Raw genomic sequence first — 25,619 nt, forward strand, 5'->3', positions numbered from 1 at the left:
CCCTCTCTGGCCCACCCCTGGGGCTCTGTGCGCAGCCAGGAGGGTGCTGGACACACTCAGAGACACCGGGGCTACCTGCCCTGAGGCATCATGGGCTCGGGCCACCCAGTGCAAATGGCACGGTCTCCATCTCAGGCGATCTGGGCCGGAGGTGCCTTTGGCAGCCCCTCATGTTACGTTTTCTTCTAAACATTCAATCGTTGGGCGGTTATGGGGGCATCTCTCCACTCCTGACCTCCCAGCTGGAGCGCTTTGGGACAGTGCAGTAACCGAGGAGCCGGGGGCAGGGTTGAGGAGAAGTGAGGAGGAGTCACCTTGATTCAGGGGGGCGTCCGGGAAACTTGCCAGGGGAGGGTGCCCTGAGCCAGAGAACCTGCCAGTGCTGGGTATCTCTGGAAAGGGAGACCCACAGAAACAACCTGAGGACCCTGGCCCTGTGTTTGCAAGCTCCAGCCCCTCCCCCCCCACCAGCCCACCCACCCATCTGGCTCTCTCACTGTCTCCTTTACCTGCCAGGATCTCCAAGAAAAACTCTTTTGAAAAAAAGGGTTCTATTACCCTGTCCTGGCACCACCTGCCTGGATCCCCGATGAGAACCCTGAGGACAGAGGGGTGGTGCTTTCTCCTGCTCCCCAAGTGGCCTGTCTCCCTTTCACAGTGGCTGCCAAGTGCACTGGTTTGGGCAAAGTCTCCTGCAGGCTGAGGTCACCTCAAGTACACTTGGCTGGAATCATGTCCTTTTTGAAAAGGCTTGAATCACTCAGTGACGCAGCCCCCAATCAGGCCTTATAATTGGGATCTTGCCTTGTTTGAGGCTGAATGAAAAGACTGAACCAGTGAGATGCCACATACCCCCGTCATCAGCTTCAGCTGGGGGTGCCACGCTGGTGGTGGGAAAGGTGGCGGAGCCCAGGTGGCTGTGACAGAAATGTCAGCAGTGGGGGGGGGGGGAGCAGGGATGGAGGTAGCAGACACGGGGACCCTCCTTTGTCAGGAAGACTGGCCTTCTCCACTGTGCCCGCAGCCTCTGAGAACACCCACGGCCTCCCCACGGTGTTATTTTCTGGAAAACCAACCCTGCTGGCAGTGCTGTTGAAACTGAGTCTTGAAAGCTCACCTGGGCAGAAAGGGATTGAACGGATTCTTTAGCTGCACAGACGTCACAGGCAGAATAGTGCATTTGACCGCGGAGAGCCAGTGAGTCATTGGCATCTCACGGCTGGGAACACAGAGCAAGCAGTCCTTCCCACGTACGGTCACGAGGGGACTCGAGAACCTCCCAGGCCTTGCTCATAAAGTGCGCAGAGCAGCCCCGTGGTCCCCCCGCCTCCCCGCATTGTACTCTGCATACCCGCCTAGCAACATCGTTTGGATTTCTAACCCAATTTGCTCCCTCACATTAGCATAAGGCTGGCCTTGCCAAGCCCCTTGTGACCCACAGACCATTCTGTGAGATGACAGGAGAAAGGGGCCCTCCTTGGAACCCTGGGGCCTCTGGAGCCTGTGCCCCTCTCCCGCCTGGGTCCTTGTGCCTTTAACTAAGGCAGCACCCTAAACCGTTTCGGAAGGGAGGGTGGCTGTTTCTGTGGTCTCGTTTGTGCTGCCTCTGGTTATACCTGGCTCCATCCAGGGCCTTCCGGTTGCAACGTGCGAGCTTGGGGAGGCCCACTGCCAAGTTCCCTGATAGAGGGAACAGCAAATGCAAAGGCCCTGAGGGCAACTGCAGGGAGGGAAACGAAGCTCGGGGAGGTGATGAGGGTAAAGGGCTTCCAACCTGGCCCAGGCGCATGGCCTGGCCTGTGGGTGATGGGCAGGTCTGGGAACTGGCCATCGCGGCCACTGGGCCTCGCTGGGCCTTGGGTGGGCGGGCGGTCATGGCTCCAGCCCTCTGTAGGCCTGACAGCCCTTTCAAGTGGGAAAGGGGGCCTGGGGCAGCCGGGGCCACAGGGCCAGGATGGGAAAGGAGTTTCTGCAGATGCATGGTGGGCCTGGCCACCTCAGGATACTGAGAAACAATCAAGTCCAACTGAAATAATAAACAGTATCAACACTTCAGTCATGAAATGTGCAATTTAACAACCCACCAGCGTACTTAAGGGCCAAATATTCATCTGGAAGTGGTGACCTCTTTGAGGCAGCTTTTGTTTGTTGTTAAGACGTGGAACCTTGCCCCAGCCCGACCAAGCTATGGAGGAGCGGGGTTTATTTCACGGGACTTTCAGAGGAACTGGAGGTTATTCAGGGTCCCTGTGGCCTTTTGGGGAGCCACCCTTATGAGAGCGGTTGAGAACCACTGAAATAAAGCCTTTGATGTCTTTCTTTCTTGCTAGATTGGGTGCCCCAAGAGGGGGAAGTTCCAAATGGGTGTCGCCCCATCCATCTTGCCCATCACCATGTCCCCAGCACCTGCATAGTGCTCAGCATTTAGTAGATGCCCAACACATATTGGTTGAATGCATTAATGAACCTGTGTGAATTTTCTTAATGTATAAATAATTTATTTAAAAATGTGCACACATGTGCATATGCATAAAATAGACTCCTGGTTTCTGTAGACCTGCTACCTGAGAATTAACTGGGGAGCCTTTTAAGATCTCCCATTCCTGGGTTCTGAAGATCACAGAAATTTGGGGTGCAACCTGGGAATCTATTGTTAAGAGGACCATATGAGCCAGTGAAGGGGTTCAGAATGAGTCACCCCCAAATGTGCCTCTGGGGTATGTGATTATTTTGAGCTAAAAACAATCAATAATGGGCTCATAAGAAACTCTGGAAGCATCGGCCAGAGTCAGCACCCCCTTGCTGTTTGCACACTGCGTGCTCTGACATCTGTCCACCGTCACCCGGATGAGGGGTGTGGGGGCGATGGGAACACCGTGTGTGTGCGCAGCTTACTCAGTTCCACGCATTCATTGCATGTTCTCTTTATGTGTGCATTTTCATTATGTGTGCCTGTTCATTGTGTTTTTATTACACATGTACTCATTGCATGTGCATCTTTATTGTGTTCATTGTATGTTCATTATATGTGCCCAGCCATTGTGCATGTGTTCATTACACATGCATTCATTACATGTGCATCTTCATTGTGTGTTCATTATATGCCTGTTCACTGAGTGTGTTCTTTATGTGTGTGTTCATTGTGTGCATGTCCCTAGCATGTGCATGTTCATCATGTATACACACTGCAAAGGACATGAGGTGTGATAAGGCCCTTCAGGAGTCCTTCTAGCCTTAAGAAATGTGTCCTCTGAGACCCTGGGACTTGTGAGGATGGAGAAGAAGGTAGTACCCAAGAGTGGAAATTGAAGTTCTTGTCCCCAGCATCTGGCCTCCAGTTGGGGAAGGTGACTCTCCCTGAGAAACGAGAGGACAAAATGAGGCAGTGAGGGGACCGCAGTCCATTTGCCATGGATCCCTGAGCCTAAAGGGAAGGTGATGGCCTAGCCTTGGGCCAGATACTGGCTACCCAGCAGGGTGGACGGCAGAGAGAGATGCGGGGGGAGACCAGGGCGCCTGCACAGATGGCTGGAGGGGCTTCCTGGCTGCTGCTGGTGGGGGCAGCTCAGGTCTGAGCAGCAGGGAGAACACGCAGGATTGAGACCGGTGGGGGAGGGAGTGTGTGTGCCTGGTGCTTGGGGTGCGTCACTGACCGGACCTGGAGCCACCCCCGCCCCCCAGCATCTCCCACTCAGGGTGCTGGGGGACAGGCTAACTGGGACAGGACACAAGCTCTGGAGCCTTGGACAGGACCAACATCAACTGACATCTCTCCCCCTGTCTCTGCAGGAGGTGGAGGAAAGCGCAAAGGGAAAAGCAAGAAGTGGAAGGAAATCCTGAAGTTCCCTCACATTAGCCAGTGCGAAGACCTCCGGAGGACCGTAGGTAAGCCTCCTGCCTTGAGGGAGCTTGGCAGTGGGGAGGGCTGGAAAGGGAGCAAGGAGCCTATGAACCCCAAAACAATGACTCAATGCAAATCAGTTAGCACCATGATTCCAGGTGGGCTCCAGGCTGACAGCCTTGCTAACTGACATGATGCACCAACATTTATTACAGGGTGGGCACTGCGTGGAATTATCTCTGTTACCCTTTGAGGCAGGTGCTGTTATTTCACTCCACCTTTCAGATGGGGAAACCAAGGTACAGAGGGGTTGTGTAACTGGCCCAAAGTCACACAGCTTGTGGGATGGTGGCGGAGGGGGTCCAGGCCCCACTCATAGCTTTCAACCTTTCTCTTGGGGCCTGTGGGTCCCGTCCTTGGGAAGCAGCCCCAGACTTTGGGATCAAGGCTGGGGTGGGCATCTGGGCTCCCCTTTCCTCTTACAGGGGATGTCAGTGCCCACCAAGGGGCCACCCTGCTCAGGGTCAGGGCCCAGTCCTCTTGATCCAGCACCCACATGGCCAGGCGCCTCCAACAGCAGAGGGGGCTTGTCTCCCATGGGCCGGCACAGCCAAACACACCTAGTGATGTCCATCCCAGCCCCACTCAGGACATGGCGGTGGTGAGGAGGCTCCTGAGGGCTGGGTGTGACAGGGCTCCTCCGTACTGGGGGGGCCCTGGCCCTCCTCCCCCATGTGCCCTGAGGTGCCCCCTACCCCACTGCATGAAGGCTTATTGGCTGTGGGGTGGCCCTGTTACCCAGAACTCTGCAGGCCCAGCTGCTCTGTGCACTTCTGCGTGAGGCTTGAGGGTGTGTCCCTGTGACTGCCGTGGAATGTGAGGCCATTCATAGCCAGTTAGCTTTCCTATTGATAAATGGCTTCTCCCTGTGGTCTGGCCTCCAGCAGTTTCCCAGGCCAGGTGGGACCTGCCTGGCATCCTAGGCCTGCTCAGTCCTGGCCCCAGGGCCCACCTTCCAGATTCTTCAGTGGCACTGGGACAGCTGGTGACAGCTCTTTCCTCTGTGCATCCCACATGCCAGCATGAGGAGGAGCTTGCTTAATTGGTGTTTATGAAATAAAAGGGAGCCCCCTTCCCCCACGAAGGCAGATGTGAGCAGGTGACAAAGCTGGGCGCTAAAGGATGAGGAAACGTCCTCAAGACCCACCTTCCGTCCTTAAAAACTCAGGTCCCAATCCCTCCGGCATCTGTGGGGCTTCGAGTGGAGTTGTCCAAGGGGTCAGGGTCTCTGGGTCCAGACACTCTTGGGTTGAAACTCCAGCCTTTTTGCCAGTCACCTGACAAACTATCAGTCTCTCTGAGCCTCGGTTTCCTCAGCTGAACACAGTGATCACGGACCCAGTCAAACGAAACCATGTGTGAAAAGGGCTTTGCTGGAGCCCCCTTAGGAACCCGGGACCCCCTCAGCCCCCCAGCTCTTTTATTCGAATGCCTGACAGCCCCGAACCCCACTGCTGGGCCACTCTTATGTTGGGGCTTGGGTGCTCGTTTTCGCTCCTGATGTTGGAGGGCAGGTGGGAGAGAAGGTGGGCCCTCATCCTGGGGCTGGGAGAGAAGGGGAGGGTTTTGCTACTGACACCTGTGAGTGGCCTTCAGAGAGCAGAGGCCAGGGAGAGCCCCCTGGAGTCTGGCCATTACCTGCCGGGGGCCTTTTGTCCTTCATGCTAATTTAGGCTTTAGAGCCAAGGTGAGGATGGACCTCAGTTGCCATGGTCACTGCACCCTCCCAGGGAACCAAGCTCTCTTTTCACCCTCTGGTCCAGGCCCACAAGTCCCCTGGCTGTCAGAATGCCTTCCCTGGATGCTGAGCGCAGGTTTTCCTCCATGGGCCCCAGGGGACAGCTCCCACTCAACCATAGAGCCAGGGGTCTGATCCGAGGTCCTAGTTTGGAAGAGAGAGCTTGAACTAGGGGGAAAGGACCCTTCAAAGTGGGAGCTGCGCTTAGAGGCTCAGCAGGCCACCCCAGAGCTGTCCCACTTCTGTTATGACGTGGAGGCCTCCCTTCTTGCCTTTCCAGATCTGAAGCCCAGGGCCCCCTTCCTCTGACATGTAGATTCTGATACCGGGAGGTTTTAGAGCCCTGTTGAGGCTCAGGGCCCCCACCCCCAGCTGTCAGCTCTCTTCACTCTAGCTGTGCTCCCCACCAGGCTTCTGGGCATTGTCCCAGAAGCACCAGAAATGTCCCTCGCCTTCCAGTCGGCCTGGCTCTGCCTTCATCACTTCCGGTTTGGGGGACCTGGGATCCTAGGATGCACCTCGGCTTTTCTCCGCCTGTGAACCCCATGGGCCCCATCCCCATGGGTCCCTCTAGGTCTGTGAATGGGTCCCTGGCAGGGCCCCTCCCCTGGGAGGGTATGAGACACGTGCGTGCTGGCGTGTGAACATGGTTTCTTCTGTTCTCCTAGAGGACAGGAGAAGGCTGTGTGCGAGTGCCGTGTGAGGGGAGGCCGGGGAAAACAGGAAGGCCGCCGTAAACCGGGGGCTCAGCCGTGGCTGCGGCCCCGGCACTCAGGCCTTCCCGCCTGTTTACAGTCTGCCGCCTGGTGTTTGCCCAGCCTCTGCTGGGGTCCTGCTGGAAGGCTTTCTTAAATAAAACCTCACTGCTTCTCTAGACCAAGACACAAAGCAAACAGTGGCAGATGCCACATTTATTTTTCTTGTGGACTCATGAGCTCACTTTCTGAAGCTTTTTGGGAGGATGCCCCGGGACAGGCTGCTGGCCAAGGTGACGGGGCCCCTTGGGCCCAGACGACAGAGTGGGGTGATGTGGTGTGAAGGCTCTTGATCAGAGGGAAGGGCAGAGCCCATGAGGACACAGGGAGGCTGCCCCCTCTGGATTGCCCAGAACTGGGGTCTGTTAAAGCCACACCCTCTTGCCCTCAGCATGGCCCTGCCCAGCCACAGGCCACCCCCTCCCAGCAGCCAGGGTGACTTTGAAAAATGACAACTGAGTCCCCTGCGGAAACCACTGCCACAGTTCTGCATCCCACATGGATGAAAACCCAAACCCCTCCTGTGGCTTCTAGGTACTTCGGCTATTGGGTGAAGCCTAGAGACCCCTTCTCAGAGTGATACTTTTACGTGTATAGAATAAAATACACGGGGCTACTAGATACTTTTAAAATGTATGGTATTGAGGTATATGTGCTTCTTTGTTAACAATTTAAATGATAAGGTCAGCAGCTGATCTCACAGCTACTATCATTTTGAATTCATGGTGAGCGGGGTATTCTCAGGTATCGGTAACGACGGTGATATGAATGGATCTGTGGTTTCTGTTGTTGACAAGTCCCTGGTGCCACTAACATCACTGTGGGTTGTCGACATTGGTGACCGAAGGGAGTGCTCATTTTCCATTAGAGGTTGGTGAAATAAAATGAGATTTTCCACCATCCAAGTCCATGGACCCCCTAATGCCCTTCCTCCCCTGACTGTCGCCTGGGTCTTGGGTCACTCCCTCCTCCCCTGTCAGCAGCTGCACTGACCACCTTTTGTTCTTGGAATACCCCAAGCTGGCCTCCAGCCCTGGAGCCTTTGCAACTGCTGTTCCCGCCGCCTGGAGTGCTGTTCCCCACAGATTTTCCAGGGGCCTTTCGGTGTCAGCTCAGGTACACCTCCGCAGGGCAGGCTTCCCACCAGCCTCTAGAAAGGAGTCATACTCTCCCGCTAGTTGCTGCCTTTCACGTGGTGCTGTTTATTGATGTCCTCTGCCTGTCACTCTGTCTCAGGTCATCTTTTGTCTAGTTGTTGACACGTGCATTCTCTGTCTCCCCCACCGGACTGGGTGTCTCCTGACAAGAGTGACTGTGTCTTGTCTGCGTCACCGCTAGACCAGTGCCTGGCACATAACAGGAGCTCACTAAATATTGGGGGAATGAAAGAATGAATGAGGTGAAATATTGGAAATTGGAGCTCTTTAAAAAAATACTTGGTGACACGCTCTTGTCATACGCAAATTTAATCTTAGCCAGGGGTTTAAACCTAACGTCACCAAAGTTTAGATCTAGAAGTTTCCTTAGAAAGCATCTATTGGAATACCCCCCCCCCCCCAGTCCTTACTAGATAGATGAGGAAACTCAGCGCAGTTACAAGGCGGCAGCCGCAGTCCCTCCTCCGCTAAGTGGCGAAGGCCACCGTGACTCCTGGCCCACGCCAGTTTCCCCTAAGGCCGCGGTTTGACTAATTCTCGGGGTGATGTTAGGTTTCCATAGAGTCTTCGACTCAGGGAACTGGAGAGCATCCTGTCCGACCACCTGTTTCATACCTGAGTGAAGAGGCTCCCGGGGGCCCCGGGGCCTGAGCTACAGCTTTCCAACCCCCCACATCGTATTGACTCAAACACTTGGGGCATCAGCTCCCACCAGTGATCAAAGCACTCATTAGGCACTCAAAGGGACAGATGCTTCTCTCTGTTCCTCTTTTTTATTTTGTCTTTAAGGTATGGGTTGTACGTTCATTTGTTTATTCAACACATGTTTACTGAGCAATGACGATGTGCCCCTGGAGCTCATCCATGGCTTTGCCCAGGCGACCGGAAGAAAGAAAGTTGTGGCAACAAGCTGAGAAAGTTCTGTGATGGAGGGACAGGTTGCTGAGCCGGAGGGAAGTGTCAAGGGTCTGCGCCCATGAGGAGCATCCCTGGAGAAGGCGGTGTCACTCTGAGCCTCCCCTGGCATCTCTGTGTGAGCTCCCTGTGGGCGTGGACCACGTTCTGTCCATCCTGTCTGTTGTGGAGCCCCCATTGCTGGCATAGGGAGCCCTGGGTGGTGGGTGGGTGGATAATGCAGCGGAAAGGGTGTGCCCTCCTGCCCAGCCCAGGCCCTGTGATTGGCAGCAATGAGTGTTAATTCAGAAATTCCTTGCCACGCACATGTACTCCTGCGTGAGCCCCGGGCAGGAGTGGCTGGTTTTAGACAGCCCTGGCGGAGGGCAGGCGGAGCATGCGAGGGGGAAGGGCTTCTCTCATGTCTGCTGGATGCAACATCAAATAAGGACATTATTAGTTAATAAGCTAATTGTTCACATAAGGCCCAAATCAAAGGAGTTCTCAGAATGTCCAAAACTTCGAAGGCTAGAACGTCATTGTGAAGACAGAAGATTGTTGAGGTCTGCAAATATTTCTCAGTGACGCAGAAAGTTCCGTTGGGGAAAAGTGTGGCATTTTTATTTATTTAGCTCAGTCTCGTTGCGTACTTGATTCTTTCATTTAAAAAAAACTACGAGGAGACTTGAGTGAAAGAGCTGATTATTCCACTGTTTGGCAATATTTCTTTAGGAACTGTCCAAAAGCCATATAATAAATCAAGGCCCCCTCCGCACCCCCTGGCGAGACTGACGTTTACGAGGAGAACTTAGCTGCTGTGGTGCCCTGTGCCCTCGTGGGCCAGCAGGACGGGGGAGATTTCATTTGCCTGGTGGCAGAGCCTCTTCCCAAAAGCCTTAACTCTTTCCAGGAGCCGAGGCTCTAATCTGTGGCGCATTCCTAGAAGAAAGTGCAGAATCTTAGCATCAAAGAAAAACATTGCAATAATGGGAAGACTGCCTTGGCCTAGCTTAGGACTCAGCAATTCACTCCCTCCGCTTTGTGAGTGTTCTCTAAACAAGAAATCAGCCCACAGATATCTGTCGAGCTCCTATGATGTGCTAGGCATTGTTGCAGGCACAAGAGCTGTACCATTGGCCACAGAAGCAGTGCGGTCCCGTGGAAGGACCGCGGTCATTGGCACTAAGGTCAGACGGTGGCTCTGCTGCTCCTGGCCGAGTGACAGTGCGCAAGTTGTTTAATTTCTCTGGGTTGCGGTTATGGAGACAGTAACAGCAAGCTGACAGAGCCGGGGGCGGCCCAGCAGAGCGCCGAGCCTATCCAGTCGCCGTCGTCACCGCCGTCACCACCTGGTTCTGGTGGCTTGAGGGCAGAGGCTGAACCCTCTGGGAGGACCTTTGGAGTTTCCCAGAGCTGCCGAATTGGCTACAAGTGGTGAATGGAGCTGGTTGTCTCTCTGCTGACATCACATGGCTCCAGTGTCCCAGGTACCCTTGCCTCGGGGTCATCTGAATGCTGCCCTTTCTCAGTCCTTGCCTCTGGCCTCTTCTCCCGGAGGCCCACTCAGATCAATCCCCTAGCCCTCCACCCGCCTTCCTCCCCTTGGCCCCACCGCATGCCCGGGGAAGCTGATAGTGTCGTGCTCTGTCCAGACCCCTGGCCTGGTGGGTTTCTTTGCAAGGACATATGGTTGTTTCGGAAGGTCACACCCCGGTATCCTAGTGAGGAAAGCATGGAGATTTGCTTTTTTCTCTGTAAGGTACTTTTTAAAAGGAGAATGAATTGGCGTGTTACTTGTGTAATTTAAAGTTGAACGAGTAAAGACTGGATCTGCCATCTGATTCCACACTGGGGCAGTGGGGACAGTGACCTCATGTCCTTCTTTCTGTGCTGGCTTTGTGTCCCCTGATGAATCTGTGGACTCCGAGAGGGTGGTCAGAGCCTCACCATCTTTGTAGATGCTGCAGGACTGTGGCTAAAGGGCCCCTGCTTGTTTCTGCTGGGATGCTGGCAGGCAGGAATCGCCCTGTAGCCTCCAGCAGGTAGTACCTCAGGGCCTCTGTCCTGCGAGGGTTTGGCAGGAAGCCCAGGCCTGGATCAGCTCAGTCTGACCCTGCACCCCATCCCTGGGGTCTCCAGCCTCCTGGGGGTGCTGCTCAACTCTGCTGTCTGATCAGCAGTGACTTCTTACTTCAGCCCACGGTGGTCTCTGCCTCCACAGCCTTGGTGCTCCCTGAGTGGAACGGGGTGGCTTGGGTCCGCCCCCAGAGATGCGCACGTGCTGGCCTGTGCCTCTAACCCCTCCCCTTTCTGCTCACTCCTGCTCAAGGGCTGCTGGCCCCCTGGAGTTGCCAGGCACACATTAGGGTCTGGAAAGGATTCCGGGCTCCTGGGGCAGGTCTCGCCCTCCCCAGGGGCAGGAATGACCCAGTCCCCTTCAGGTCTGCCAAGCTAGCATGGGAGCTCTGGATTTCATCGTCAGGGAAACGTCATTCTTGTCCTTGGGATGATAAGGGCGCGTCACGTCTGTTGTTCTGCCACTTGCCGTGCCCCGATAAGGCACGGCATCTGCTCGTCCTTGGAAGGCCAGATAAATGTAGATGTGTAGACTTAGAACATCAGGTCACCTGCTTGTAGCTGTAATTCTCAGGAGGGAGGGGGCAGCCTGGCTGGTCTGCCCACTGTTTTTCAGGTGTTCATCTCCCCACTCCACCAAGGCCAGTAGCCACCTGAAGTCAAGGGGCCAGGTCCTCAGTACCCGGCACGAGCTGGGGTGCATGGGAGATGCTCAGCGATCCTCGTCAGTGGGTCTCACTTTTGAAGATGCATAGAATGGCACAGTGACAGGGATCTCACAGACGACCTGGAATTGGGATTTCCAAAGGATGCTCTGTAGGGAGGGGGTGGGGTGGGGGGGTGTGATCCAGAGAAAGCTTCTACCTTATCAGGGTTTTTTTTTTACGTTGTATTTTGGGCCTCTGTGTAAGGTTTTATTCCAGGGTTAAAACCAAGTTTGAAACCCACTGTTCTAGGCCAGGTCTCCCATTTTCTGGGTAAGTAACCTGAGTCCTAGAGAGACAAGTGACTTGCTAAGGTCTCCCCATGACCTGACTCCAGGCAAGCTCCCCCTACTGTCTCAGTTTGTCATAACCAAGCGCCACAGTCTGGGGGCTTAAACACCAGAAACTGATGATCTCACTGCTCTGAAGGCTGAAATCTAAGACAAAGACGTTGCAAGGGTTGGTTCCTTCTGAGGCCCCGGGGGCACAGCCTGTCCCAGGCCTCTCTCCTGGCTTCTTCCTATGTGGGTTGCTGGAGTCTTTGGCTTTCCTGCGCTTATAGAAGCATCACCCTGTCCCTGCCTTCATTTTTGTATGGAGTTCTCCCTGTGTGTCTCTGTGTGTATGTCTTTGTCCAGATTTTCCCCGTTTATAAGGGCACAGTCATTTTGGGTTAGAGCCTACCCTAACAACCTCATGTTAACTCGATGACCTCTATAAAGACCCCATTTCCAAATAAGGTCACATTCTAGAGTACTAGGGGTTAGGACTCCAATATATCTTTTATGGGGGGACCTAGTCCAACCCCTGATACCCACCTTCTTATGTGGTCTGTGGAGGTCAAGTTCCAGGAGCCAGGGGATCCCGATCCCCACCAGTTCTGAGGACAGACCCTTCCCTCCCTCCCAACCCTGGCTTGGGGTTGACCCTGCAGGCCCACGCTGACTGCTTCCTGGCAGGCCACAGGGATGTCCCCGGGAGGGTTAACTGCTTTCCAAACCATGCGGCCTGGTGCTTTTTCAGTCCCTCTTTTTGTTGTTGTCATTGTTCCAGTCATAGTAATTGGTAAACTATTTTACTAAAAACATTCAGAAAATTTTAAGGAAAGGCCACCCCTAATTTTACCGCTCAGCTCTAGCCACGTGTAACACTTCTTCTCTTATTCCTCCTGTGCACATACCTACAGTTTTGGTTCTTACTTTTCTTTCTTAATATAATTTCAAAAACATTTTCCCATGTCATTAAAATTCTCCATGAATGTGATTTACGTTTCTCCATTTGACACATATTTATGGAGTGTCAGGCATTGAGGCTACATCTGTGGCTAAAATACAGAGTTTCTCTTCTCATGGGCTGCCCTCCTCCAGGTGAGTGTTTACACCTGTGGACAGTGGGGAGCTAGCTCGTTGCCCTCCCCCCAGCGTCAGACCAGGCCCCCAACTTACCCCCATCTACGGTTCCCTGAAACTATCTTGCATATAAGCCCTCATCCAAGAGCCCGGCGTCAGCCTGATTTTTTAAAGGCTTCATCCCTACCACAGGTATCTGTTATACTAGTTGGTGTGGTCTTTTCCTCTGGGTTTGGCTATCACAGTTAACGTTCAGATGAACATCTTTGTACTTCATTGTGACTTTTCCATGTCTGGCTCAGAGGGCGAGAAAGCCCACGCTATCCTTTTGAAGCCAGATGCTCTTAGCTAAACCCGAGCAACGTGTGCAGTGGCCTCTGCCTCCTTTGCTTCCTCTGGAATGTTCCTTCTCCAGCTCTGCATATGTAGACACCATTAACCTGAAATATGCTGCTGATGGACAGAGCAAGCAAGGTCTGGTGCAGTTGCAGGCGTGAGAAGGGCTTTTCTGTCCGTTTTAAGGCCCGTCGCCGAAAAAAGGGGAAAAACAAGCTGGTTTATGCAGCAACGGGGACCTCAAACCAGCACAAGAGGCCAGCCCACCCTCAGCAGCCTGAGCATGACAGTGTTCTGCCCCAGAAAGAGACGCTGGAACAACACTTTTAATGGTCTCTGCCCAGACTCTATTTACGGAATTTATTTCCCGGGCTCCGTCTGTTCAGCGACACCTTGGCAGCATCTCCCCGGGCGTCTGTCTCAGCGCGTTAAATACTCCTTGTTCCAAGTGCCCTGGAGCTAGCACCCAAGAGAGGGTGAGAAGAAAAAATGTGGGTGGAGGGAGATTTGGGGCCAATAGAAACTTTGCAAATTAAAAAAAAAACAAAAAACACCAACCAAAGAACAACAACAACAAAATGTATCCCCTCAAGAGCTCCTGTTGCCTTCCAGCCGCGGCCCTTCCCAGCCAGTGTCAAAGGAAAACGCAAAATCCAAAACCGCATCCGTGCTGCTGTCGGTCCGTTTTTTCTGTTTTACGCTTGTACCGTCCTCGCGTCATCTTTATAAATCACTTTTTAAGTGATCGCTCAGCTCTTATTCTCTATACAAAAATAATACACGTCCATCGATAAAATTTCCAAAATATAACCTAAAAAGAGGAAAATGAAAATTCTCCAGTGAGATGACTGCTGTTCACATTTTGGGTTCCAGCTCTTCCGTAGTTTATTCTGCCGATCGAGAGAGGATTGTACCCCCTGTCGTCTGCTTCCCTGCCCCAAAGTCTATTGTCACTTTAAAATAAAATGTGCGGTAGTGGAATTCCCACTTGGGAAAGTCATTCAGCCTTGATTTGCTCACCTTTAACATGGGGACCCAGGAATCCCCACCGTCGTGGATGATCCAGGGGCCCGAAGAGGTTTGTAATGCGCTCTGCAAATTGTTGTGTCCATTTTGATGTAGTCGTGGGACCCTGGTGCACTGGGACCCTTTTTTTCTGAAGCTGCCCTGTGTCTGATCTTCGTGAAAATCACCACCTCCCTCCAGCTGCCCAGAGACCGGGAGCCTCCCCTTTCCTCTGCCCTGCCGCCCCTGACCCTGCCCAGTGCGGATGGCCAGTCTCTCCAGAATCTCTGCAGAGTCCAGGCAACTCTGCCACCACAGTATCCCTTGGGTCAGCCCCTCTCTCCCCATCCTGACTGTCCCCCTCATCGTGGCTACCTTCCTCTCAGGCCTGTACTCCTGAGTTGCTCCCCACTCCCTCCAGGCTCACCCCTCTCCCGTCTAGCTGCAGGTTCTTTCTTAAATGGCCATCTGATCACCGCCACCCGCTTCAGTGGCTTTCCATACGGTCAGGACAGGGCCACAGGCCTCACTGAAGCCGACAGGCTGCCTACCTGCCCCTGCTTACGGCTCCATCTCACCCCTCCTGCCACCCCCTGCCTCAGCCTTCCTTTCACGTTCCTTCGTCATCAGCCCAGGAATGCCCGGCGAATGTGGACACTGCTTCTGCCTCAGGCAGGGCGGCTGGGACTGAATGAGAGCTGGGATGGAGGCAGTGACAAGCGAGAGCTCGGGGGTCAGAGGGATCTGGGTTTGAGCCGGGCTCTATCCCTCACTGGCTAGGACTTTGCAAATAGGGTGACTAGTCCTCAGTCTCTGTATCTGCAAAATGGGAGTAGGAGCATGGCAGGGAGAGAGTGGAGACATGCGTGGGGATGGCTCCGCGGGGCCTGGCGCGCAGTGAACGCTCATCGGCAGCAGCTGCCTCCCCACCCTCTTCCTCTCCAGCATCACCGTTGCTCCTCCCATCACTGCCGTCAGTGTCCCTGTTTAGCTCAGAGCTTTGTTTCCTGGTTGGTTCCCCCCACCCCCCCACCCCCCGCCCAGTGGCGGTTGCCAGGTCCCGCTGGTTTTAAGTTTATCTGTTCATTCATTCGTTCATTCATCTGTTAAGCCCTCGCTCTGTGCCAGGGATCCGGGGAGCTGCCAGGTGGTGGGGAGCTGCCTTCACGAGTGGCTCTTGGCAGCATAGGCTGGGCCACATGTATTGCCTTTATGTAACCTGAATATAACTCTCATCCCTCAAATGACTATTTACTAACTCTCAGCAGACTTAGAGGTTCTGGATGGTACACCCCTCCTCTTCCTTAAAGCCATGTCAGCCATCCAGCAGGAGGGGCCTCTGAGACACATGGGGTGATAGGCACTCCCATCCGCGAATCCCTGTTCAGCTTTCACTCTGGGCAAGGCCTGCGGAGGGTCCCAAGGGGCGAGGCGAGGCCCACTCTGTTCCTTATGGACCTGTCCCTAGTTGGGAAGACAAGGCAGAAAGCACACACAGGATGCTGGGAAACAGCCACGTGAAAGTGGGCAGCTGTCAAACATCTATCCTCAGTACCAAGTGCGCGGCGGTTGGTGGGGAGGGGAACAAAGACGTCTCCGTGGGACAGGAAGTGTCTAGTCGACTAGTGGGAGAAAGGGGAGACTTTGAGGGTCAACACGTTCAGCATCATCAGCATCATACAACTAGCAACCGTTTCCTGGGTACCTAGTATGGCCGGGCATCAGGCTACTTACTTTAATTTTTTTTTTAATAATATTTACTACAGATAGATTTTAAAGATTTTATTTATTTATTTTTAGAGAGAGGGGAAGGGAAGGAGAAAGAGAGGGAGAGAAACATCAATGTGTTTGCCTCTCAAGCGCCCCCAACCGGGGACCCAGCCCGCAACCCAGGCACGTGTCTTGACTGGGAATCAAACCGGTGACCCTTTTGTTCGCAGGCCTATGCTCAATCCACTGAGCCACACCAGCCAGGGCCAGGGTTCTTACTTTACAGACAAGCTCAGTGAATTAGTACAAACATCTATGGGCCAGGTACATTTCCCCATCCCTATTTTATGAGTGAAGATGAAAAGATTCAGAGAATAAATTGCTCAGTTACAAAGCTCCGGAAGAAGCAGAAGCCTGGGCCTGAGTCAAGGCCATGCTGGCTGTGGATTTCTACTGTGTTCGCCATGCGCTGTCCATGGAGGAGGGACAACCTGGGGTTCACTTGGGAGGTGAAATATGCTCTGCTTTGGGGTCTGGGTGAGGAGAAGTCATGAGGAAGAAGGTACGAGAGGCCAAGTCAGGCCAGAGACACCATCCAGGTCTCCAGTTGAAAGGTTAGGTGTTTGTCCTGTAGGTAGTAGGGAGCCAGAGAAGGTTCATCTCTGATAGCCCCTGCAGCCATTCTCAGGATGAGAGCAGAGAGCAAAGAGAGGTTGTAGACAGAATAGGCTGGGAAGTATGAGATTCCTTCACCTCTCCAGATGTTCCTTCTTTGCCTACTATGCCGGGAGGAATGAGACAATGTTCCTCAAGTGCCCAGCCCGGGTCCTGGAAGGTACATAAATGGCCTCCACTTCTGATGACGACGCACCATGGCTCAGGAGGCAGGAGCGGCTGGAGCTTCTCTCACCTACAGCGTCAGGCCGGGAGCAGGTTTCTCTTTGTGACGCTGGGTCACGGGGTGCCTTTCATATCACCTGCGAGGTCTTTGAGCCAGCAGCTGTTCCCGCTGCCCACCTGTCTCCCCCGCCCTCTTTTGGGGGGTGGTTTCTCGCTCCCCTGCTGTCTGTCCTTTCTCCCTCCACCCCCTACAGGCCTTTTTGGAAGGCGGCAGATGGGCAGGAATGTCACACTGGCCATTTCTTTGCCCGTGCTGTGCCTGGGCCCAGTGGAGAGATCATCTTGGTTACCTTCCATGTGGGGCTTGCAGACCTGAGCTGATGGGGGGGTCAAAATGTGGGTGTGGGGTGCAGAGGGAGCTTTCCACCCCTGATAGTTCCTTGGCCTCCTCCTCTGGCCAGCAAGCCATGACACTCCTTCCGTGGGCTTTTGCCCCCCTCTGTCCCCATGTGGCTTTAATATGAGAGGCGTAGTTTTGAACCATGCGTGCCTGGTGATGTGTTAACCACCTCCCTGCCCTCAGCCGGCGTGCCTCCTGGGTTCCTCTTTCCATCGACGGCCTTCCCAGCCGCACAGACAGAAACCTCAGGTTCCTGTCCCCAGTTGGTTGGATCTACCTGCTTTTTTCTACCCCACTGCCTTGACCCTTGTCACCCTGCTTGGACTAGTGCAATAGCCCCTTCATGACCCTGTTTCTGGATGGTGTCTTTTTCCTTTCCGTCCATCCAATCAGACCTTCTTGTTCGCTGTTCTTAGCACTCAGAAGCCTATTGACCTTTCTCAAGACACCCACGTTGAGGCTCCTCACGTATATAAATGGCCTGTCCATGCCGGTGGGACCAAGTCCAGGCCACACAGCCCGAAGGCAGGGCCTCTTACCTGGCCTGTCCTCTGCCCTTCCAAACTTGGTCTCTGACTTGCTGCATAAAGCCACTGAGAGTGTTCCTGTCACCTGGAAGCCTTGAGGCTGGTCATGCTCTTGGGTCAACCTCTCCCAACATGGTGGTTAACAGCATGGCCTTCCAAGTCAGTGTCAAATTCCTGCTCTTCTCTTTAGGAGCTGTGTGATTTGGAACAATTTCTTAGTTTCTCTGAGCTACAGAGACAGAACAAAAATGATAGTGATCCTGATATCACTGATCAGGGTTTTCTTAAGTGCCAGGCACTGTGCCCTGCGCTCTGCATTACCTCCTCACGCCACCCGATAATCCTAAGAGGGAGGCGCTATTCCTCGGCTCACCGGCAAATAAGGAAGCTGGGGTTTGCGGCAGTGACGCCCATTGCCCGGGGTCACACGCCATGAAGAGGCAGAGCCAGACTCAGGTCCTGTCTGGGTGCTGGTCCGTGTTCACAGATATGGGGACCACACCACGTACTTTTCAGGATTGCTAAAGGGCTGTAGATGTGGTGGTGTATTTGGAAGTCCCTGCCCTGTGCTGGGCACCCAGGGGAGCTCAGTAAAAAGGTTGCTTAGGCCTCATCCTCTGTCTTTCACTCCCCGGCAACAGGAGACACACTTGGCCTCAAGTGTCTGACCGTCCTAGGAGGTATGTGATGTCGCAGCCACCTTTGTATGCCAGCTCCTCCCCAGTGCCTGGGCCCCTCTAGGAACTGGTAAGGTGTCCACAACGCCAGCGAGGGAATCACCGAGGGAGGGTAGACGGTGAGATGGCCTCGCTGTCTGGGGACCGTGGAGGGGTCCTGGGGAGCATGCGGGGGCAGCCACAGCGGCTCATGCCCAGGCGTAGCCCTGCCCAGTCCGACAGCCTCGTCCTTGCACCTCCACAGTCCGCAGGGCTTGGGCATTTATTTCAGTTATTCCCTGACTGTGACCTCCTGGGTCAGATTTATCATTTCCTGGACAGGAAGGAAGAAGCCCCGCAGGGCTGGGTTACGGCGGGTGAACACAGTCCTGCCGGCGCTGGTGTCCTGCTCATGCACAGTCGTCAAGCCTCGGGCCTGTCTGTGGGGCCTGACAGCTCCCGACAGGCCCGCGGTCTCTCCGGGACACGGGGGGTGGGGGGGTTGCGGGGGCGGGGCTGGTGTGGCAAGGCTGAGGCCCATCAGCCAGGTGACAGGCCACCAGGCTGACCCTCCACGTGCCATCAAAGCAGGCTGGCTGGCTCCCGGGCCCTGTTGGGACGCCCTTGCAGAAATGGGGTCCGCCCTGCTCACTGGAGCCCCAGGCGCCCTGGCTGAGGCCCTGGAGAACCACCAAGCCCACCAGAATGGGCTGGGCTTCCTTGCTTTTCTCTCCCGACCACGGGGCCCTCTGAGCACGGAGCTGACCGGGCCTCTCCCACGCTCAGCTCAGGGGCAGCAGGTGTTCTTCTCCCGGGAACGGAAGGAGGGCAGCCCCGTAGAGATTGCATTGGTTTGCTGTCTGTTGGATCAGCCTCCCCACCTCAGCGTCAGGGGGCCGTTACCATCTCTGGGAACCATTTCATTTCGGTCAACTCCTCAGTCCTGAGGGATGAGGTGCAGCCAGCACCCGGCCATCTAAGGGGAGACTGGGCTTGTGCTGTCTCGTTGCCCTCCGGCTTTCCAGAAGAGCCTGCAGGGGTTCCCTCTTGTCAACGGGACACAGATTGCCCTTCTCAGCCCAGCATTTGTGACCCCTGCTGTATCATGGGGACGCATGGACGTGGGCATGTGTGCATGTGCGCACGTGTCTGTCCCCAGCCTAAGTGCCCTGAAGGCAGGCTGCTGGCTGTCCTGGGTCCCTCCTACCGCCACAGAGGTCAGGGGAAGTGACTGACCTGGAGGCAGGGTCAGCAGGGGGCAGAGGCATGGGGGCCGTTGAGACGGACCTGGGCCGGGAGCTGGGTGGTCCCGCGTCTGCCAGCCCCCACTTACCAGGTCTCTGCCTTGGTAAGCCAAGCGCGCCCCCCCCCCCCCCCCCCCAAGCTGCAGTGTTTGTATTGTTCTGCTCTCAATGAACAGACTTGCTCTTCTGAGCGGTTTTAGGCTCGTGGAAACACTGAGCAGGAGGTACAAAGAGTTCCCACATACCCCCTCTCCCAGCCTCAGCTTTCTCCCCTCAGATGGGAAACCCACCTTCTTCTTCCTGTGCTGAGGAGCTCACCGTCGCCCCCACTTTATGGATGACATAGCTGAGGCTCCGAGTGAAGGGACTTGCTCAGGGCCACTGGCTGGTGACTCCAAGGGTCCAGGGAGGTAGGGAGTGGACTGGGGGCTGGATAAGCTGCTGCTGCTTCTGCCTCCTGCTGAGAGGGATCCTCGGTTGTAAGGCCTTTTTAGGGGGGCAGAGAGTCTACCCAGGGGAGGCTCAATCTCTCCACCTTGGTTTGTTGCAGGGGGTGAGCTCAGCCACCACCGGTGGCCACCAAGCTCACAGGTCCATCCTGGCGGCTCCTTCCTTCGTTTGTGCAGCAAGGCTGAGTGCTGACCAGGGGCCGTGCCGGGGCCAGACCGGAGCCCTGAGGTCTGGTCCAGCGTTCCGCTGGATGAGGGAAGAATTTTCTCCTAGGGTCCTGAACCTCCCCTAGGACCTGGGGACAGCTTGGCAGGGAGAGAGGGAGAGAGGGCAGCCTCTCCTGTGTCTGTGGGCGAGGCCAGGCAGTGCCAGTTGGCACTGTCCTGTGTCCCTTGTCTTGGTGCTGCCCGTCCTGATCTGTCCCAGAACCCCCCCTTCCCCATGAGGGTGGGCAGAGTGGTGCCCACGAGCGAGCTCTCGTCCTTGCAGCCCAGCCCGTGTGCCCTCCAGGATGGGGGCTGTGTCTCCTCCTCTCCCTGCGCCCCCCAGCCTGTGCTGCAGCCCCTGCACACAATAGGTGTGGGTTGTGTGCGTGTTGAATGAGGAGCCCTGCCGGTAACTAACCACCTGCATCCCTCTGTGTTCAGACTGCTGGGAAGTCCACAGCCAAGTTTAATGCCAGAAGCAGCCCTAGCTCTCCTTCCTTACAAGTCCTGGGGGAGCTGTTTTCTCCTCTCCTCCCTCGTGGCTGCCTACTTCCTGTTCTTTGTCTTTCATCGAACAATTGAACGTGTGCTTTTATTGGTAAAAGCTGTGGGTGCTTTGGGATGTGTACAAGCAATATATAAATCTATACATTAGGGAGAAAAAGGAGAAAAGGCTCCCTGCTCCACTGAGAAGGAGGTGTGTCTGACCGGCCTCTGCTCCCCTGTCCGGAGAGTGGGCGAATTAGCACCTGTCCTGCTGGCTTCAAGGACATATGAGCAGAATGTGTTTGACAGGCCAACATACTGGACAGTGCCAGGCTGGGGCCTGCCCCAGGGTTCTAGAAGGAGGGGTGGCCCCTCTGTGGAACCGGCTGTGGAACAACTAGCATGGGGGGCGGGCCGAGCTTGCCCGGCTGGGGACAGCGGGCCAACTTCCCATTTTGGAGAAACTGTCTGAGCTCTTGGCTGAGCAGGCCATTGGAAAGTGCCCTGGAGGGAACTAAGACATCACAAGTCACAGCCCTGGTGGCAGGCCAACCACGTATTGCGTCACTCTGCTTTGCTTCTCTGTCCTTGGTGAAAAGATACAATGACTGAGCATCTCCAGGGAACCAAGATGGTGACATTGTCCAAAAAAGAGGAGCACGTCATTGAGAGGAACAAGTAGGAGTGCTGAGGGGGGCCAGAGGACAGGACTGCTCACTCAGCCCCTCGACCAGACAGGAGGGCTGCTGGGAGGTCCTAGCCATCGGCAGGAGACAGACATTTGGAGATGCTGGCGAGAGATGGGAGTTGAGCAATATCCCATGATCCTCTGCTCTCCTGCCTCCCGCACTTTGGCCATCGTAAGAGAACATGTGAGAGAATGAGGTTAAATGTGGTCCATTGATTGTGTTCAGAGAAGGGACCTGAGGGAGGAGAGGAAGGAGGATGTGGGGTGAGGACAGTCTATGCCAGAAGGAGGCAGGAAGGGAGCAGAGGGGCTGGGTTAGCAATGGGCCAACCAAGCCACAGCTAAGAGCAGAGGCGTTGCTTTAGGAGGTGTTGCGAGGCGATGCTCCTACAGGCTGTTTCCAGTGGCTCTGGAAGGAAGGCAGTTTGGTTCTCTGCTATTCCACGTCCTTGCTGGATGGCCTTGGGCATGTCTTTCATTTTCCAGGAGCAGTTCCTCACCCCTACCATGGGGTGAAGATATAACACATCCAGGGGTCTTCATGAGCACCAAGTAGGACTCGGGTGGGCAGCCCTTGTACTTGGATGTGGAAATCCTCTCCCTGGGACTGGAGATGGTCATCAGGACTGGGCGCTGGGTCTGTCTCTCTGCAGTCCTGGTGACAGTGTTCCTGGGGTCCTTGGTGAGCAGCCACATTTTTTCCCTAGTTAGGCCTGAATGGTGAAAGCCAGCTCTCCCATCTGGGATGGATTCAGCTGCCATCACCTCCTATTGCTCTGAGTTCCTGGGATTCCTATGATTCTTAAAACTGCCACCGGCCTATGGGGGTTACTCTACCACATGCTGTTGGCCGTTGCTCTGAATGTGCCCGTCTTCACTGCCCATTGAGGCCATGGGCTGCTGAGCAGCTTGCAAAGCTCTCTTCACACCCCCTCGGTTCATGTTATCCCCCCACAGTCCCGCGAGTGAGTGATATTTCCATTCTCGTTTTACAGATCAGGCTCCTAAAAGTTGCCTAAGTAACCTGTTTACAGGCAGGGCCTGGCCCACGACTGCTCGCTGCTGCTTCTTAGGGCTTAATCAGGGAGGTGCCCAGCGCCGGCCTGCCTGGGATGGGGTGAGGACCCGGTGCAGATGGGTGGGGGGAGCCCGTTCCTGCTGGAGGAGCTTTCTGCCTCTTTCTTGGGGATCCTCCAGCTTCAGCGCCTTCTGCGTGGAGCTCCCGAGCAGCTGGCCACCTCCACCTGTCTCGTGTTTTCAGTAAACCTTTTGGCCATGGAAAGGTGAGGTGGTAGGAGAAGTGAGTTACCTTCCAGTCTGAGCTGCCAAATAAAACATTCTATATATGCCAAGAAACATTTTACTTGCTTACTTCTTAATAGGCCAAGTGTACTATTTTCCATCAAAACACTTCCATCGTTCAGAAAGTGTCTCTGACACAGAAACTGCCCCTGCTGCATCCTTGTTTCAGCTCACATTTTATTTGCGATCCGGTGTTTCCAGAACGTTACCACCCCTTGCTCTGCGTAAGGACCGTGCTCCCTGATGGAAATATTTTGCAAGAATGTTTTCAGCTGTCGCAGTGGTACAAAACTCCTTCAGAAGGTTTTCTTTGTCCGGCTCCATGAAGCACCCCCTTTCTGTGAAGTCTCTGCCACGTTTCACTGGACGGTCCAGGTCTTGCCAGGACACCACGAAATGGATCAAATCCCATTACAGCAAAAGCCACGTGAGGTTCATGGAAATGTTTGTGGAAACAATTGCAGACGCCTGTTCTGAGAGCCCCCTTCTCATGTATAATCTTTGATAGAGCATGCGCCCGACACAGCAGAAGCACATGGACACCCTTGGAATGTGCTGGAGTGGAGCTGGGAGAGAATGTTCTCGTGCTCATTAGGCAGGTGTTCAAGGGCTTCTTCTGTGTCCCAGATGCTGGGCTTGTCAGAGAGAAATGCACCCTGGCCCACCCTCAAGGAGACCAGTTGATAGGCAGTAGAAGGTACCCATGCATGTCATTCCTCGATACGTCAGAACCACGTCAGGAAGGGTGGCAGGCACGCCTCTTCCTGTGTGAGATGATTTTAGGTGGTATGTGGGTGAACTATGGTTATGTGTTTATTTTAATGTATATCATTAAAAAATAACCAATAAGTGCAGCAGTAATTTCCCATATGATATTGCTTAGAAAGGTTAAGTTGAAAAAAGGTGGGAGAGAGAGCCTACTAAAACCCAAGCTAAAAAAAAAAAAATCAAATAAATACTGTAGCTAAATAAATAGTGCTAACTGTTACAGGTGGTTGATTATGGTAGAAAAAAATCATGACAGTGGCTCAGGAATGGCTGACGTCTGGAGAAGTTAAGTTCAAGTTTATTGTATGCTGATAGGATGTCAGGAGCTTTAGCTATGTTACCACCCAGGATTCAGGAAACTCTTGGAGGTGATAGCGTTACTATCCCAACTAATAACTCTTGAAAGCGATGCTCAAAGAAGTGAAATGACTTGCCCAAGGTCACATGACTAGTAAGTAGAAGAATTTGGATTTGAACCCTGTGCTGTCTGACTCCTGATCATGAACCACTGTGCTATATGACAAAGTATTGCAGTCAGTCAAATAAAGAAGTAATTATTTTCTCCTAGGGTATAATCCAGGAAAGCTTCCTAGAGGAGGTGGCCTTGACTGAGGGGTAGGATTTAGGAAAGGACGTTTGGGTGGTAAGGCAGAGCATCCTATGAATCATATACCTGTGATTTTTGGCTGGATGGTTTAAACGACATATTTTTTCCTCACATAAATGAAGTTTTGAAGTAGGTTGTGGGTTGGCTTTTCTATATCATCAGGGACCAGGGTCCTTCTATTTCACTGCTCCAGGTATCTCATGGTCCAGGAGGGCTGATGCTGCTCCAGCCATCACATTCTTCTTCCAGGCAGTGGGAAAAGGAAAATACGGAAAAAGGTAAATGTGCATTTCTCTCAATGAGTCAGCCACCTGCAAGGAGCTCTTCTGGAAGTTGAGCCTAACAGCTGACCCTCCTCCCATTGGCCAGCCCTGGTGTGTGCTCACTGTGTGCTCGGCTGTTGTGAGTGAAGGACGAGGGAACAGTAGTTGAACAAAGGGGAAAGCTTGCTCTGCTGGGACTTGCCTCTGGAGTGGCCCCAATAAGCGTGGTCTGTTTGGGAGAATTTGGCACCTTGATTTGGTGTTTAATTGGGCTGTAGAGCTACAGCAGTGACGCTGCGCCAGGCAGCCCCTACCTGCTATCCTAGCAGCCCCTCTGAAAAGGGCAAAGCAGTCCAGCTGCCCAAACTTCCGCCGTCTGGTGCAGTTAGAGCAGGAGCCCCAGAGGCAGCTTTCACTGCAGCTCAGAACTGAATCCCGAGCTCTGCGTGGTGCTCACAAGCCCTAGGTGGGGCTAGGTTTCTTGAAGCTCCCGGAATTGTGAGGCCTGGAAACCACGCGTGGCCAACCCCTCCCCACCCCCCTTCACTGTCTGCCTCCAGGCCCCGGGGGCCTGAGTTTGCCTTTCACTTTTCAGTTCTTGGGCGTGCAAGCTGGGTAAACGCCAGGAATCGCAGGTTTAGGGAGTTCTTTAAAATCAGGGATGCTCTTCTGAGTTGCTGAAGTTGTTCTGAGGATTTATTTGTTCATGAAAGGCCAGTCCTGGTTCATGCGAAGCCCCCTTCTGCTGAGACTTGGGGTCTTCTGCATCTGAAATGTTTTCTTTTCACTTTGGAGAATTTTTCACTTTTCGTAAGACCGTGGAAAGAATGCTAGGGGTAAAATGAGCACGAGGGGTGGGATTAACCCCCATTTCCCCGTTTTCTTGGTCAGGAAACATTGTTGCAGCTGGTTAGAGGCAGAAGTGGGGAGCCCTGACTCTGCCTTTGGTGCTCTGTGGGTTCCAAGTTTGCCTCCAGACAGGTAGTGTTGCGCAGAGGCCAGAGAGAGTCTTTCCTGCGGCGTTAGAAATCAAACTGCTATTAATATGCTAATTACGACAGTTCGTGTTTACCATTCAAGCAGGTCCTGGAGAGCTTTTCCTTGGCAACACTGTCAGACATTCTGTTCTTGAAACAGAGAGTCGTCGATATTACTTTCTAATGAAAACTCTAAATGCAGACTTTCCCTATATTCAAGCATCCCTTTTCCATGGATTTAGTAGGTCCAGTCCTGGCCTCCCGAAATGAAGGCCGGGTGGGGTGGGGCAGAATTGACCACTTTGGAAAGCAGGCAACTCCTTAGGAAGCTGGTATCCTGGGGCCCAAGTCCCAGGTCAGGTACCTGCTAATGTCATTATACATCAAAGCATTATTTTTAGCAATAGCATCACTCACTCCTAAAACCAGTTCTACTGGTTTTATTTTTACGCTGGATGATGCAGGTGCTGTTTGGAAATGCCTTTTTCTCTCCACATCACTTTTGTCCTGGAAGTACCAGGTGAAAAACAAAATGGCAGCCACACAGCCAAGGGCAATATAAATATTTGTTTGGGAAACA

At 53.9% G+C, this 25,619-nt stretch overlaps 1 protein-coding gene across 1 annotated transcript in view; it reads left to right on the forward strand.

Annotated features, from left to right (window-relative positions):
- Positions 1–25,619, forward strand: part of GRK5 (G protein-coupled receptor kinase 5) — a 186,265-nt gene that overhangs the window by 82,530 nt on the left and 78,116 nt on the right. Inside the window, exon 2 of the mRNA XM_090278682.1 lies at positions 3,790–3,885. Within this exon, the coding sequence (XP_090134808.1) occupies positions 3,790–3,885 (96 nt within the window). The remainder of the gene's footprint in view (positions 1–3,789; positions 3,886–25,619) is intronic.

The sequence above is a fragment of the Furipterus horrens genome, unplaced genomic scaffold, assembly GCF_987537825.1.
Source record: "Furipterus horrens unplaced genomic scaffold, mFurHor1.1.pri manual_scaffold_5, whole genome shotgun sequence".
In the NCBI taxonomy this organism is placed as follows: domain Eukaryota; kingdom Metazoa; phylum Chordata; class Mammalia; order Chiroptera; family Furipteridae; genus Furipterus; species Furipterus horrens.